The sequence below is a fragment of the Nyctereutes procyonoides genome, unplaced genomic scaffold (assembly GCF_905146905.1).
Source record: "Nyctereutes procyonoides isolate TBG_1078 unplaced genomic scaffold, NYPRO_anot_genome, whole genome shotgun sequence".
Classification (NCBI taxonomy): domain Eukaryota; kingdom Metazoa; phylum Chordata; class Mammalia; order Carnivora; family Canidae; genus Nyctereutes; species Nyctereutes procyonoides.
Window position 1 is genome coordinate 38,586,304 of NW_026575048.1, and position 14,355 is coordinate 38,600,658.

General features: G+C 37.5%; 1 protein-coding gene and 1 pseudogene across 2 annotated transcripts in view; both read right to left on the reverse strand.

Annotated features, from left to right (window-relative positions):
* Window positions 1–14,355, reverse strand: part of LOC129510835 (transcription elongation factor A protein-like 4) — a 242,900-nt pseudogene that overhangs the window by 104,470 nt on the left and 124,075 nt on the right.
* Window positions 1–14,355, reverse strand: part of KDM3A (lysine demethylase 3A) — a 53,819-nt gene that overhangs the window by 35,743 nt on the left and 3,721 nt on the right. For both annotated transcript variants that reach the window (XM_055327118.1, XM_055327117.1), the window contains 6 exons: window positions 9,857–10,012; window positions 8,653–8,763; window positions 5,364–5,466; window positions 4,608–4,732; window positions 4,281–4,353; window positions 4,079–4,167 (listed from right to left, as the gene is read on the reverse strand). In XM_055327118.1, coding sequence (XP_055183093.1) covers window positions 4,079–4,167; window positions 4,281–4,353; window positions 4,608–4,732; window positions 5,364–5,466; window positions 8,653–8,763; window positions 9,857–10,012 — 657 coding nt within the window. The remainder of the gene's footprint in view (window positions 1–4,078; window positions 4,168–4,280; window positions 4,354–4,607; window positions 4,733–5,363; window positions 5,467–8,652; window positions 8,764–9,856; window positions 10,013–14,355) is intronic.

A 14,355-nucleotide genomic window follows, 5' to 3' on the forward strand; every position in this document is an offset into this window, starting at 1 on the left:
GTAAATCCTGCCTCTATTTCCAAAATAATTATGGAATCTAGCCAATTTCTTTCCATGCCACCACTACCACCAATTTCCCTGCAGACTACCATGAGTCTCCTAACTGGCCTGACTTCCTTCCATTTCTACCTAAATGTTCTGTCTCTTACCCAAAATGTATTCTACCACAGAGCAATCTTTATAAAACATAAATCAATCAGATCATGGCACTCCATTGCCTACAAGAATTCTACGTGGTCTGGTCTCCGCCAACCATCTCCACTCATCTCATTCTACTTGTTCACAGTGCTTCAACTATATCAGCTTCCTTCCTGGTCTTCAGATGGTCTAAACTCTTTTGGCCTGCACCTCTGTATTTGCTATTCCCTCTCTGGATAGTTTACGTGTGGTTGGCTGGTTCCATCCCTTCACTCAAATTTGCTCTATTGTCACCTCCTCACACAATCTCTGATTACAGTTTCCAAACGAATGACCCCCAAGGCATCCCCTTATCTTTATCATATTACTATGTTTATATCTGTCATTGCATTATGATGCTGCCCTTACGCTTTAAATTACTTTTCTTATTGTTACCACAATGATTCGTAAACTCCTATGGGCAGACCTTGCTTGTGTCCACTGCTATACCTTATAAAGCAAGGCATATAACAGATGCGCAAGACTGGCAAAAAGCATGAATGAATGAATGCTCTTAGCACTTAATATTTCAAAATACCTATGTCAGTCCTATGTCAAGAGCCAGACAATAATGCTCACCAACATCTACCATATATTTCATATTCAATAAATATTTGTTGGAAAGATGGATGGAAGGATAGAGGGAAGGAAGTAGGAATCTGTGGTTTTTACAATGGTGACTCACCATACCAAGAAGATTTAGAGAGGAGTGGCAACACCAGCACAGTGCTTAAGAGTACTGGGCTTTGGTGGCAGACCTTGGTTGGAATCTGGTTTCTGACACTTCCTAGCACATTATTTAAACTCTCCCTAAGTTCAGCTTTCTCAACTGTAAAATGAAAATAATGAAGCATACTTTATGGAGCTGTGCTTTACCACATTGCCTGGCACATAGATTAGCTGACTCAAAGCAGAAAAATACAAAAACTGTCTCAGTCACCATGTGTTACAAGTAGTGTAACTTGGCATGCTTTTCCTTTTAGAAACAAAATATATCACTCTAGAAATTTCTAAGAGTTAGCTCAACAAGGATAGGGCTCCAATTCCAAAACCCATCTTCATGTGCACACCGCTGCACTGGCCTCTGACTTGCCAAGGGTCAAGGTTTCTTCTTACCTGAAGAGTTTTCCCTGAAGGTCTTCTATACCAGTCATGGCAATAGTTCCTCCCTGCCAGCAGACGGAGATAATATAATTGAGTGTATGATGGTATTCTAAAAAAGATACTGCTGGCTCACACTACTCAGCAGACTCTCTCAATTAACCAAGCAACATCCTAACTCTGAGGAATAGTCTGCTAGGCAGAGAAGACCTTCAAGGAACCAATGTTACTGGCAAACAGGTTTATTCTACACAAAAGTATTCACCAAGGCAATTAAGAATCTTATCTACCTAATCCCAAACACCTGCCTTCCAAAGACCACCCTAAAAGCAAACTCCGTGCCAGTCCAACACATCTGGGAAGTGCAAACAGTGAGGTGTGCCAAGTATGTTACTGTACTCACCTTTCACTCCCATATTTAAATGAATTTTCCTTCCCTACCTCTTCCTTTACCTCTCTAGTGCTATTGAGTCTGGCCCCAACCAGCATTTCCAAAATTCGCCTGATTACTAGAACCACCCAGGATAAAAAAGAACATTTACTAATATGGAAAAATACTCACAACATACTGGAATCATGGAGGCTATAAAAAGTATAGTTTTTAGTTTGTATTTTTTTAAAAGGCCTCCATGGTTTTACAGGAAAAACCGGGGGGGGGGGGGGGGGGCAGGAAGAAGACAGGTATTCCAAAATGTGAAGGTGACAGTCTGTGAAAAGTCTGACTGTAAGCAATGTTTCTTTTCCTTTTGTTTTTTATGTTAACTAAACATTTTAAAATGAGAGTAACTGTTTTATGTGAGAATCTTTGACAAATAAATGCAGTATAAAGTATAACCTTTACAATAACAATAAAAAGAATTTCAAAAAAATCCCAATACCCATCTCCAGCCAAATCTACCATCTCAACATCCTGAGAATAACAATTTGACTAGTACACAGTTTAAGAGCTGAAACATTCTTAAAACATCAAATTTACTTTCTCATTTTAGATGCAGAAATAAGGCTCAAATAGGTTATGGGAACTTATCTCCTAGCCAAAGTTTAGGCTTTTTTCAAAAATAACCTGTACTGTGCCCGCCCAATAATCAGTTCAGTGGCAGACAAACCTACTGAGCTGGACAAAATGATGACAGAGATCAAAAAGACATGCTCCCTGCCCTTGAAGAGTATGAGTCAGGCAGAGGGGGTCACTCATAACTGTATATATTACTACATTATATACGTGACTCTTGGAAGGCTATACATTTACTTGCTCAATTATGTGTCCCATCACTGATAAACTTGTCATTGTGAAGAACTGGCACCTTCTTCCATAGGAGTTTCCCTGACCCCAGTCCTGCCTATACCCTAGGACACACTATACCCTAGGATGATTCTTCAATGATCCATCAGGATGCCATTTTCTATTCTCTGGCCCCCTCCTCAATATGTCATGTGGTTCTCCTTTTCATCTCACCAACTATTTAAACTGATGCATTTTTCATGACAGGATACACCCAATCAACTTCTCCAAATTGGGCTTTATTACCTCTATTCAAGATCGCTAACAATTTATCCAATGTCAAAACCTAACAAGTTCTTACTTGACTGTTTCTCAGCATCTGATACTGTGGATTACTTGAAAATATTCTCTGTGAGCTTAACTCCAAGACACAAGAATCACTTACTTGACATCTTCACTTTACAGTCCCTACTATATTATTTCTCCCTTGTTAAGGTAAAAATGAAAGTAGTAATATTAATTTCAAGTAATAACATCTTTATTCTTTCCTGAACCACCTGAGGTCAGGCCTACACACTTTACAACGTTTTTGGTCAAGTGACAAAGTTCCTGTTGCCTATACAGAGGCTTAAGACTCAGGAAAGCCAATTATCCTACCCACTCAGATTCATATATATTTGCGTAGCACGGTGCTTACTTTGGTTCTAGTTGATGTTGCAGTCCAGTCTGCTCTGATCCAGAACCGTATTAGGTTCCTTAACTGACTCTGGCCCACTCCCACACCATTTCTCCTTGCCTTATTCCCACAGACTCCAAAGTTCCCTCTAAAGTGCTTCCAACAATCTTAACACCAACTTGATCAGTTTTAAAATTCTCAACTCCAGCCTGGAGCAGAGCATCCTAAAAGTGTTTTTGTCACTGTCTCACAAGTGCATCTGGATATCTAAGTTGTAAAAAACTTATCTGTATTGTAATAGGCCCTAAGGATTCAACCCACCTAAAAGCCTTAAGTTTCTTGATCTAAATCCTAATCACTTCAGAATAGAATTAAATCCAATACTTGAATTCACAGTGGGATTTATACAAACTTATCCTGTTCTGGGCAGAAATTAGTAATGGCAAACCAACCACTTCCTTTAAAAAACTAGTATGTTTGTTTAACCTGTCATAAATTATCAATCAAACCTCTCTATTACTGAGAAAAGGGAGTCCTATTTCAATACCTACTCAGATTTCTAAGGTTCCTCCCCCTCCACTCATGCCAGGCTTTCTTGTACTTAGATAACACAACTCAGTTTACCTAAAAAACACTTCTTATGGGTGAAATTGTCAAATCTATTGAGAATTTTCAGCATTATCAAAAAATAAAACATGTTTTACACAAAAAAATAGTTGATCATAAACTTATATTATCTCCATCTGCATGAGTGTAGAAATTATGGCCAAGATCTGGAACCAGCAGAGTAGACAAGACAGCAAAGAACAGCACAGAAGAGAACTCTATAAACACTAACAAAGCTGGCCACACACCGTTAGAGTTAAGGAAACTACACAAGTGACAAACATTAATCAGGTTACCTCAGAGCAAGATTTTGCTTGTTTGGAAACTAGGCTTCCATTATTTTCAGAAGACTTGCGTTTTACAGTTCCGATTCTTGTAGAATTACCTAGAATATTTAAAAAATAGGTAGGTTGGCTTCCCTAGTTTTCTTAACATGAAAAGGAGAAAGATGAAAGACAGGAAGGAGAACAAAGGCTTTAATCAAATAATATATCTTACCACATGTCACAAAGTTATCATGTACAACTTCAACATGAATCAGTGATGGATCGACAATTTTCAGTGCTGGAATCTTAAAAATAAATAAAACAAAGATACTAGAAAACTTAAAAATGCTCAGAAACATACCAGAAATTAGCTCTGTTAACATACAAGGAAGCTTCTTAAAAATAATTTCTTTTAAAAACAATCACTGCATTTCTTTTTTCTACTCTAATATTTTAATATCAAGATAATAAAACTGCTTTAGATCCTATAAGATCTAATTCTTTTTTATAATTCTCTTTCTGTCAAGTTATCTTACATGCAATTAGCATCATCTTTTACCTCCTCACAGTTGACTTGCAGAGTTTTCGACGCTGGGTTTCCATTTACAATGGTTGCAGAAAACCACTGAGTAGATGGGTCCAAGCTATATATTTTTACTTCTGAACCAACTAAGTTTTTGTCACCTAAAAAAAAAGTAGACAAAAATAAACATTAAAAGATATCGCTATAAACATGAGAAGACAACATTTTCAGCAAAAAGCTAGGAGAAACTTTTAATTTTAAACTTTTAGGTAAATTAATAGAAAAATGGAGTAAAAAGTAGCAATATATTTATTCCAGCATTTGTATAAGACCAAGTAGTACCAGATAACTCACTGAGCCCTCACTGTCCTGTGCAGAGTTTTAGGGGATCCAAATTCAGGAACCCCAACAGAACTGCTAAGTCTTATAAAATACTTATGTGACTGTGAAATTGACCAGGAAATTCAGTAACAGTATATGGGAGATCAGCAGTACCAAATTCGTGTTTTACCAGTTTTATAAGACTGAAATTTCAAACACATCAAATTCCATGTCAAAATACAGCCGAGCTTTTTAAATATCTACCTTACTAGTTTACACATGAGTCCTGAGCTTTCCAAATTTCAGATGCTTTAAAATAAAGTTCATCAATCATCTAGTTGCATGCAGAAAGTAAAAGGAATCTCCAAAAAATTAGAAATCTCAATAGGAGAATGAGGACTCAAATGCAGCTTCTTACAAAGCTAACCATTGGTCAACTCATAAACTATCACCAAAAAATAAACTTCATACCTTGTAAAAGATGGCTTTCATCCAAATGTTTCACAATCAAAGCTTGAAATTCTTTACTGACATTCTGATTATCCATAAGGGAAAGTCGAAGATTGTTTACATCCTGAAAAATGGAAGATCATTATATTTTAAGGTAACAGAGTCGTTTAAATTCTAGTGGATGCTTCAATCAGCTTAATGTTAAATACTGTCATTAGCCATTTGATGGCACCAAACCACTGCAACTCCAATGAACTTATTAATAGGTCAAACAGTAGGTGTAAGGGAGACTAAAGTGAAGTCACCCTAAGCTAAGAGGATGACAAATCCTAAGAGTGGCTCAAAGCACAATTTTAAATACAATACAACTTTGACTATGGAAATATAAGAAAACAAACTAGCTGGTCAACTCATTAGAATTCCCAGGGACAGAAAACACATACATAAAAACACACAATTATGTAGTGTAAATTCACTGAAATTGTTTTTAATGAATCACTTGACACAGATTGATTTAACCTGACTAGAAATGCATTCCAAATGCATTCTTATTTACAAATGGTAAAGGGGGGATGGGAAGGGACAAAACCTGAATGAACAGCCTAAGTTTTCAGCAACCCAGTTTTGAAACACTCAGTTCTTGGCAAGAGCTCCATTTTGGGCACAGTCCCATAGTCTTTTGGCCTTGTGCACACACTAACTTATGATAAATGTATACAGAGACTGTCAATACGAATAGCCTGCCAAATACAAGCTATATAGCACAGAAGCCCTTCTAATACCAGGCCTTTATGGCTCTTGTGCTACTGTGAAATGGATACATAGTGCTCAAAAATGGTTCATCTATTTTTCCCACTTGGAAGAATAGTGCTTTAGAGATGCTAGCTGGGGGAAGACCTGGTGGCTCAGCGGTTTAGGGCCGCCTTCAGTCCAGGGCCTGATCCTGGAGACCCAGGATTGAGTCCCACATTGGGTTCCCTGATGGAGCCTGCTTTTCCCTCTGCCTGTGTCTCGGTCTCCCTCTCTCTCTCTCTCTCTCTCTCTCATGAATAAATAAAATTTAAAAAAAAAGATGCTATACTGGAAAAATGCATTTCTTATGCCAAATAACATTAGACTTAACCTAGGGTCTTCAGAAGAGCTCAACATTAATTATCAGAATGGTCCGTGTGTGGGGTTTTTTTCCCTCATGCTGCTGTAATTTAAAAAAATGTAAATGTGTGCTCTAATTCCTACTAAGAAATAGCATATTAATGGGGAGAGCCACAAATGGCTCTTAAACAAGGTAGAATAATTCTACTCTACCTTGGAGAGTCTGAATGTCAGATAGCTGATTTGAGTACTTTATTTTTTTTTAACCACAGATAAATAACTCAAATTCAATCCAAAGAACAGACCTTAAGTTTCAATTCCAACTTCTATATATGCTAAATGATTTTCAGGTTCTCTGTGCATTTTTTAGGGCAAGCATTTTACTATAATAATCATATCCCTAAACATAGTTTCATACAGCAGAACCCTGATATAATCATCCATATATATAGAAGAATGCCCTGAAGCACTAAATTTTGGCACTATCATCATCAGTAAAAGTCAAGAGCACACATAACCTTCCTCAATTAATAGTATATTCACATGGATAGCCACAGTGCATCTCCCTGAGAATAAATAAAAACTCATCTAGATTTTGCCTTTTCAACCTCAGGAAATTTTGACTGAAAGGATTAGACACACAAAAGATATGAAACAGAACTGTCCAGAAAACAATGGTGAGAAGTAAAAACTACTCTCATGAAGCAAAGTAAGTTATCCAAAAGCCCCTCCACTATGTTCTTTGGTCCTTAAGAGCAAGCCATTCTTTTAAGCTAGGAAAAATATCAATATTCCTACCTAACATCACAAAGGTAACTTGCACCTGAAATTAACTGAAGCAAAAGCACTTTCTTTGTTCTATTTAAACATTAAAATAAGGTTCAGAACTTTCATGATACAGAAATTAGACTTAAGTAGAGGAAAATCCAGTGCTTTGGGTTTTCCCATACAGGCATACCAATGGCAATGACCATGGGCCCTGAACTGCCTTATGACAAATAAGTGACTTTAAGTTTTGTACAGTCCACAGAAACAAGACAGGTCACCAAATGGAAGTGAGTAAAAGGATGAAGTTTCATAAATGACATCTAAAAGATAAATGTTATTATATGACCAACATTATTCCCAAGGGAATAATCTAGAGATAATCTGTGTGTTCCTTCCCGGTCTTCAAACATTTTCCAAGAAAATAACCGTATGTAAGCAAGACCCAAGAACCTAAATGTTATGCAGAAAAGGGTGGGAGTTTTGCAAGCCAACTGGAAAAAACATGCACGTGATCTCAATTCTCAACATTTATGATAGTTATGTTTCATTAAGTCACCACAAACAATGAATTAGTGAATAGTGAACCACTGCCCCTAGTGGAAAAATAGGGTTAGGTTCCTATTTCTTGGTCACAGTTTCATTAACCAACCTATACACAACCATGTGTTAAGTGTGTTTCTGTGGAAGACACATTATTTAATATATACTGCTGCATTATTAACCTGGAAATCACAACCAATAGCATTGTAACTCATGGCTGAATGAAACTTATTTACCATATATATTTCCTCCCTAAGACACATCCTGACCTTACACTTAGGAACACTAGAGAGCACTTCATACTTGGTACAGTGAAACCACCACCACCACCACAAAAAAAAAAAAAAAAAAAAAAAAAAAAAGCACAAAAATTCAACACTAAATAGACCTCATAAACCACACTTGTTTACAGAATGAGAGAGGAAACAAGCCAGCAGAATGTCACCTTATTTGACTTCAGCTGGGAACATATGTCAGGTAACTCAAATTTTTTACCACTCTGCCATGTCTATGAATGACCATGAAAGTGCCTAAGAACTGATTTGGGGGTTAAAAATATATTCTAACAAGTAGGCAACTTCCCACATTATATAATACATAAATAATGACCGCCATACATGTGAATGATAGTCAATCTTTCAAAAATTATTTTCATATCATCTAGGTGTTTCCATATATAAATACAGATCATCAACTGTACTACTTCTGAACTTCCAATCCCAAATAGACAATACCAACCCCAATGGCTAACACCGAAGGGTAATGTCTAACAACTAACTGCTAATGAGATGGGTCTATTTCTGTGTTAGGTATTTATTAGAATTAGAGCCATCAACGTCAATACTTATAGTTCTCATATTAAAAAATTTATATTTCTATCTTTAGAGCTTAATATTTCTTTATGCTTTACCTGTATAGGCTTCAGAAGGTCTTTAGAAAGAAATATTCTTTGTTGATCTCCCAGAAAGCGAATAGAGGTTATGGATCCCAAACCAGCTTTGTCCAACAGAGACTTATACACCTAAAATAAAACAAAAGGGTTCTGACATCACAACTGCTGTCAGAATAATTCTGAAAATGGTGACTAGCAATTTTCCACATATGCAGAAAAAGATAAAACCACTAATTTTATTTACTGCTGGCATCTCAACAACAACTACTTATGCAACCACAACGCGATCACACAATTTTTATCCAAAATCATTTAAACCAGATACACATTTGGGAGTCATTAACACATAGGTCTGGGTCCAGAGATACATGACTTCTCCAAAATTTATGCAAAAAACTGTGTGTATACATTTTTTCTGGGGGAGATAGGGCCATGTTTTTGGCAAATTCTTAATAGCTGGGGGAGAGAGGGATACAAAGAGAAAAATATAACTTTAACCAAAATCTATACCACTCAAAAACCTCCAGCAGCTCTTCTCACCCACAGGCAAAATCTTAACTTTGCTAGCATGGTATGCTAGGCCCTACACAATCTGGTCAGCCTTTCAGCCACCTTCCTAGCCTTTCTGTCTAAATCTTGCCCTTCTACTGTTAAGCCCTATGTCTCACAAAACCTGAATTGTCCTCTCCAGACACTATGATCACTCTTATCTACTACATCAGATTTATGATGTGGAAATGGCATAATCATGTACTGACTGCCAGTACTTTCAGAGCCAAAGAATATCATGAGTCAGAGAGAACCTTAGAGATCATGAGGCCAAGACTGGCAACCCCTACAGGAGCTAGGCAACAGCCAGATTTTAAGGTATACTTTCCATATTTTAAAAGTAGATGACTAACACAAAACTTTCTTAAAATGTTATGAAAATCAATCCAAAAAAAAAAAGAAAATCAATCCAAATATACATATACATATATATTGTTTCTCACCTCTGACCTAGACTTTCCCCCACATTACCTCCAACCCCATTTTTCAAGTGAAGAAACTGAGGGCTGAAAAGTCAAAGGCACAGAGTTACAGGGTTCCTAGCAGGGCTAACAGGAGATTCCTTATCTGTACTATTCTCCAGAGGCCAAATACAGGCATTCCATATACATTTCCCTTGTTTCACTCATAATGGATTAAATCCCCTGGTCTCATAACCTCAAGTTGTACTCACTATTGCAGGCCACTGAACAACTCGTTCAGAAATTTCAGGAGACTTTCGTTCAGCCAAAACCAAGTTATGCTCTACTAAAAATGCTCTCCTTAGAACGCTATAGACTTCTATCCATCTTCTCTTTCTCCAAGATTCCCCATCAAACTCCACACACACCTAAACAGAAGTGAAAAAAAAGCAGATTCAATTAACAAAAATAAACATGAAAAATACCAAAGTTGAATTATACCTTTATTCTACTTGAATCTTTTTTTAAAGATTTTATTTATTTGAGAGAGAGACACTATAAGGTGGCGGGGAGGCCAGGGAGAGAAGCAGACTCCCCACTGAGCAGGGAGCCCTATGCGAGGCTCGATCCCAGGACCCCGAGATCACAGAAATCATGACCCTAGCAGAAGGCAGACTCAACCTACTGAGCCACCTAGGCGCTCCTCTACTTCAATCTTTTATCTGAATATTTTGTCCCTCTTTCCCACTCTTACTTCCCTTCCCAGTCCACAATAAACCAATCAGACATGTTAATCTAACCATCAAGCTTTGGCTCCCAAATCACTTTGAGAAGCGGCAGTCAAGGCTTTTGGAAGCCAGTCTCTGCCTCAAAAGTAACTTGTAGAAAGCCAAAGAACCCCCATGTAGAAAGTTTTTACATATGTTAGACATCAGAGCTTTGAGAATCAAAAGAAAGAAATTTGAAACCTAAAAGAATTACTTATTGCATGTCATTGTAATTCTAAATGACACTGTGGGCTTAAGAAGACCATCCCATCACCATAATCCCTTGTTTTGAATCCCTTTGGTATGCATAGGATTCAGACTTAAAGGCCTAGAAGACAGCACATCCTCAACATCCTTTTGAGTTGAATAAACTGGGAGTTTGGAGTCAAAGTCTACTTTGCTAAATATAGAAACAAATAGTTGATAAACTGACACCTGAGCTAAACGCCCTCAATATTTGGTGTAAAATCATTATTTTTATTTAAAACCCCTTTCTTACTAAAGAGGGTTAGGGTTAGGGTTAGCCTCTCATAATTTCATAGACAATCACACTTCCTTTCCAAGCTTTAACTTTAAATAAGTTAACTTCCATTCATCTGCAGAACTCAAAAAATATTTTCCTCAAAGAAGCCTTCCCTAACCAAAGAGCCTCCATTCCCCACCAAAGAGAATTCCTCCTTGTTAAATGTACTCAAAGCCCCATACTTTTCCTTCACCATGTACCCACATTTTGTATTATTTATTTGTGGCTAACTGATTGACATAAGTTCTAATAGGTCAAACTATATGTTTTTATTTACCTTTGTATTTCACTAGTATCCAGTCCCCAGTCAGTACTGAAATACTTGTTGAATGAATAAATTTCTCTCTGAATTGGCCTCTTACCTTCAGTTACTCTCAGACATTTAGAAGGCAGGACATTCCCAACTGGTATACCACTAGCCCTAATCCCAAATCTTCTCTAATTTTATGGCTTTATAAATACCAATCTTTAAAAAAATCAATGAAATTTAAAACCCATCCTTCTCCTCCAACACTAAAATCTGTGTCCCTAACTTTCAGGTAACTTTCTTTCAGAATATGCATATCTTCTTGGTACTGCAGGCTTTTTAATCTTGCAGTTATCACAGAACCCATATAAATGTGTAAGTACCTATTATGTGACAAGGCCCTGTGTACGCTCTCCTTGGTTCTGTGCATTCCATCCATCACTACGCCCAATCAAATGGTCCTTCACAGAGTTTAGAGACTGCTCATCTTCCTGCCTCCTCAGTCACAGAATACAGGTCTTATGATAGCTCCCCTAAATTAGATAGTCTTTCTGCTCCATATCACATCAACCTCAAACCCAAACTAGCTTTAGATGAGTTTTCCCATCAATGCGGTGTAAGAGGAATGAGCATATATAACTACAGCACCAGAGAAATCTGGGTTTGAATCCCAGCTATGCTGAAGCTTTTTTAGGATGATTTTAACCACATAAAATATGTAGCATTACAAAGAAAACCAATTAGCCTGCATGCCAGGTTAAGAACCCTTGCTTAAACCTAAGTTCTTTGAAACTGGTTTTGCTAGCTACAAAATGAAAGTGCTAACACCTACCTCTCACTGAATCATTAGGTGAAATTTTAAGAGAAGGTACATAAAGTATCTGGCAAGGAGATTAGACAGTCTTAAGATTTCAATGGTAATTCAAATCTTAATTTATCAGGGTATCAGTTCAGTTAGGGAAGAGAAGATCCTAAATAAAATTATCCAATATCTATTGAGGGGGGGGGGAAGTAAAGGATTAAGAGATCTTCAGTAGCTTTCCCAAACTTAAGCAACATCACAATTCTTATCAAATCTCTGTAAGGCTTATGATCAACCCTAAACCAAAACTTAGAGCCCCTTCTTCTTTATATCCCAATTTTTAATAATTCAAAAATTAAGTTTAGCTCCTTAAAAAGAACTTAGTTTATGGCTTCAGAGTATTAGATTCCACTGGTCAAAAACTCACTTTAACTTGACTTTTAAAAAAGATGACTTTTAAAAAATATAATGAAACCAACAAGTTGTGAACTTTCTTCATTCTTTCAAAAGTTTCCTATCATAACCACAAATGTCTCTCCCATTTGTGTCTTGAAGCCTGAGGTTATAAGGAGCGCCCCCCCCCCCAAGGCTCTTAAGCAAAAATTTCTATAAAAAGAACACCAGGGGTGCCTGGGTAGCTCAGTGGGTTAAGCACTGGACTCTTGATTTCAACTCAGGTCATGAACTCAGGGGTTTTTTTTGTTTTTGTTTTTGTTTTTTTGTTTAAAGATTTTTTATTTATTTATTCAGGGGGGGGGGACAGGCAGAGACACAGGCAGAGGGAGAAGCAGGCTCCACGCAGGGAGCCCGACGTGGGACTTGATCCCTGCTTCCCAGGATCACACCCTGGGCTGTAGGCTGCGCTAAACCGCTGTGCCACCGGGGCTGCCCGAACTCAGCGTTTTGAGATGGAGCCCCACGCTGCGCTCAAGCACTAGGTGTGGAATCTGCTTAATATTCTCTCTTTGTCCCTACTTCTCCCTCTGATCCATTCCCCTCCAAAAGGCACACCAATAAAAAAAATTCAAATTATGGGGAACTAAAGTGACCTGACCAAGCTTCTGCAAGCTTATTGATGTCACTAGTTCTCATTTAAATTGTATTATTCCCGGGTCTCTGGGTGGCTAAGTTGGTTAGGCACTGGCCTTCTACAGACCCTGAGTCAAGATCCCAAGTCCTGGGATTGAGCCCCACATCATCAGGTTCCCCACTCAGCAGAGAGTATGCTGCTCCCTCTCTCTCTACCTCTCCCTCTGTTCATGTTCTCTCTTGCTCACTCTCAAAGAAAATCTTAAAAATAAGTTGTATTATTCTCCCCATGTTCCTTTGGTACACAAAGTAGATGTTATTTATATTGTCTGATTCCAAAGCCCAAAGAGAGGCCAGTTGATTATGATTCGCTACCTACAATTTCCAAACTTGCCATTCTTCTTCTAATAGGACATTTTGTAAATGTGTACTTATTAGCCTATACATATCTGGACTAAATGTTGAATATTTCAAATTAATTATTTCAAGTTAATTTTCCCCAACAGAAAATTTTTTTAATACACGAATATTGTATCTAATCAAGCTAATCTCAAACCTCTCACTCTTAACATACATTAATCTCATCTGAGTATATGATTAAGAAAACCATCAGAAATGCCAAGTAAAATATTTCCAAGTTTAAAAGCAGGCACTTACAGAATGGCATAGTTTTTAGTCAAGCTTTTAATGACATATCTATTCTGTGCCCAGAACTATAACGTAGATTATCACTTATTTCAGTCTCCACAAATGAGGAAATTATTTATGTTTCTATGTCTTCTTACACCTAAATAAAATACTTATCTAAAATCCCAGGGACACCCCCCCCCCCGGCTCTTATGCAAAAATTTCTATAAAAAGAACAACAGGGGTGCCTGGGTAGCATTCAATTATAGGGGTAAACAGACTTTATTACACTGCTAGGAATTTCTCATTTTACATGGTTCGACTGGCAATAGAATCTATCAATATTCATATTCCAATTGTATGTAGGGATGAAAAGGCTAGGCATTGGTCAAGGCACCCAATTGCCAAAAAGGAAATTTTTAACAGCAGAAAATGGTACACAGAAATGGCTAGTACTACTCGTGTGCTAGTTAGGGATATCCCTAAGGACTAAGAAGGAGCAGAAGACTCAATGATAAGTTAGGTTCAAAGGAAAGGGAATTGGAAGAGACCTAAACAGACAAGCTGGGGAAGAAAGACCTTTCCAGCATGCAAATTGAATGAAGACCCTTGTCTCACTCTCAAGAAGAAAGAATAGGATAAAAAGAGGTTCTAATAACCACACCTAATAAAGATCTGCTGTTATTCCAGGGAAAGAGGATGCCACTGCTCCATCAGTAGATTCTTTCTAAAACTGATTTTCAATGTAGAATAATTTTGATTCCTTCCATTTATTC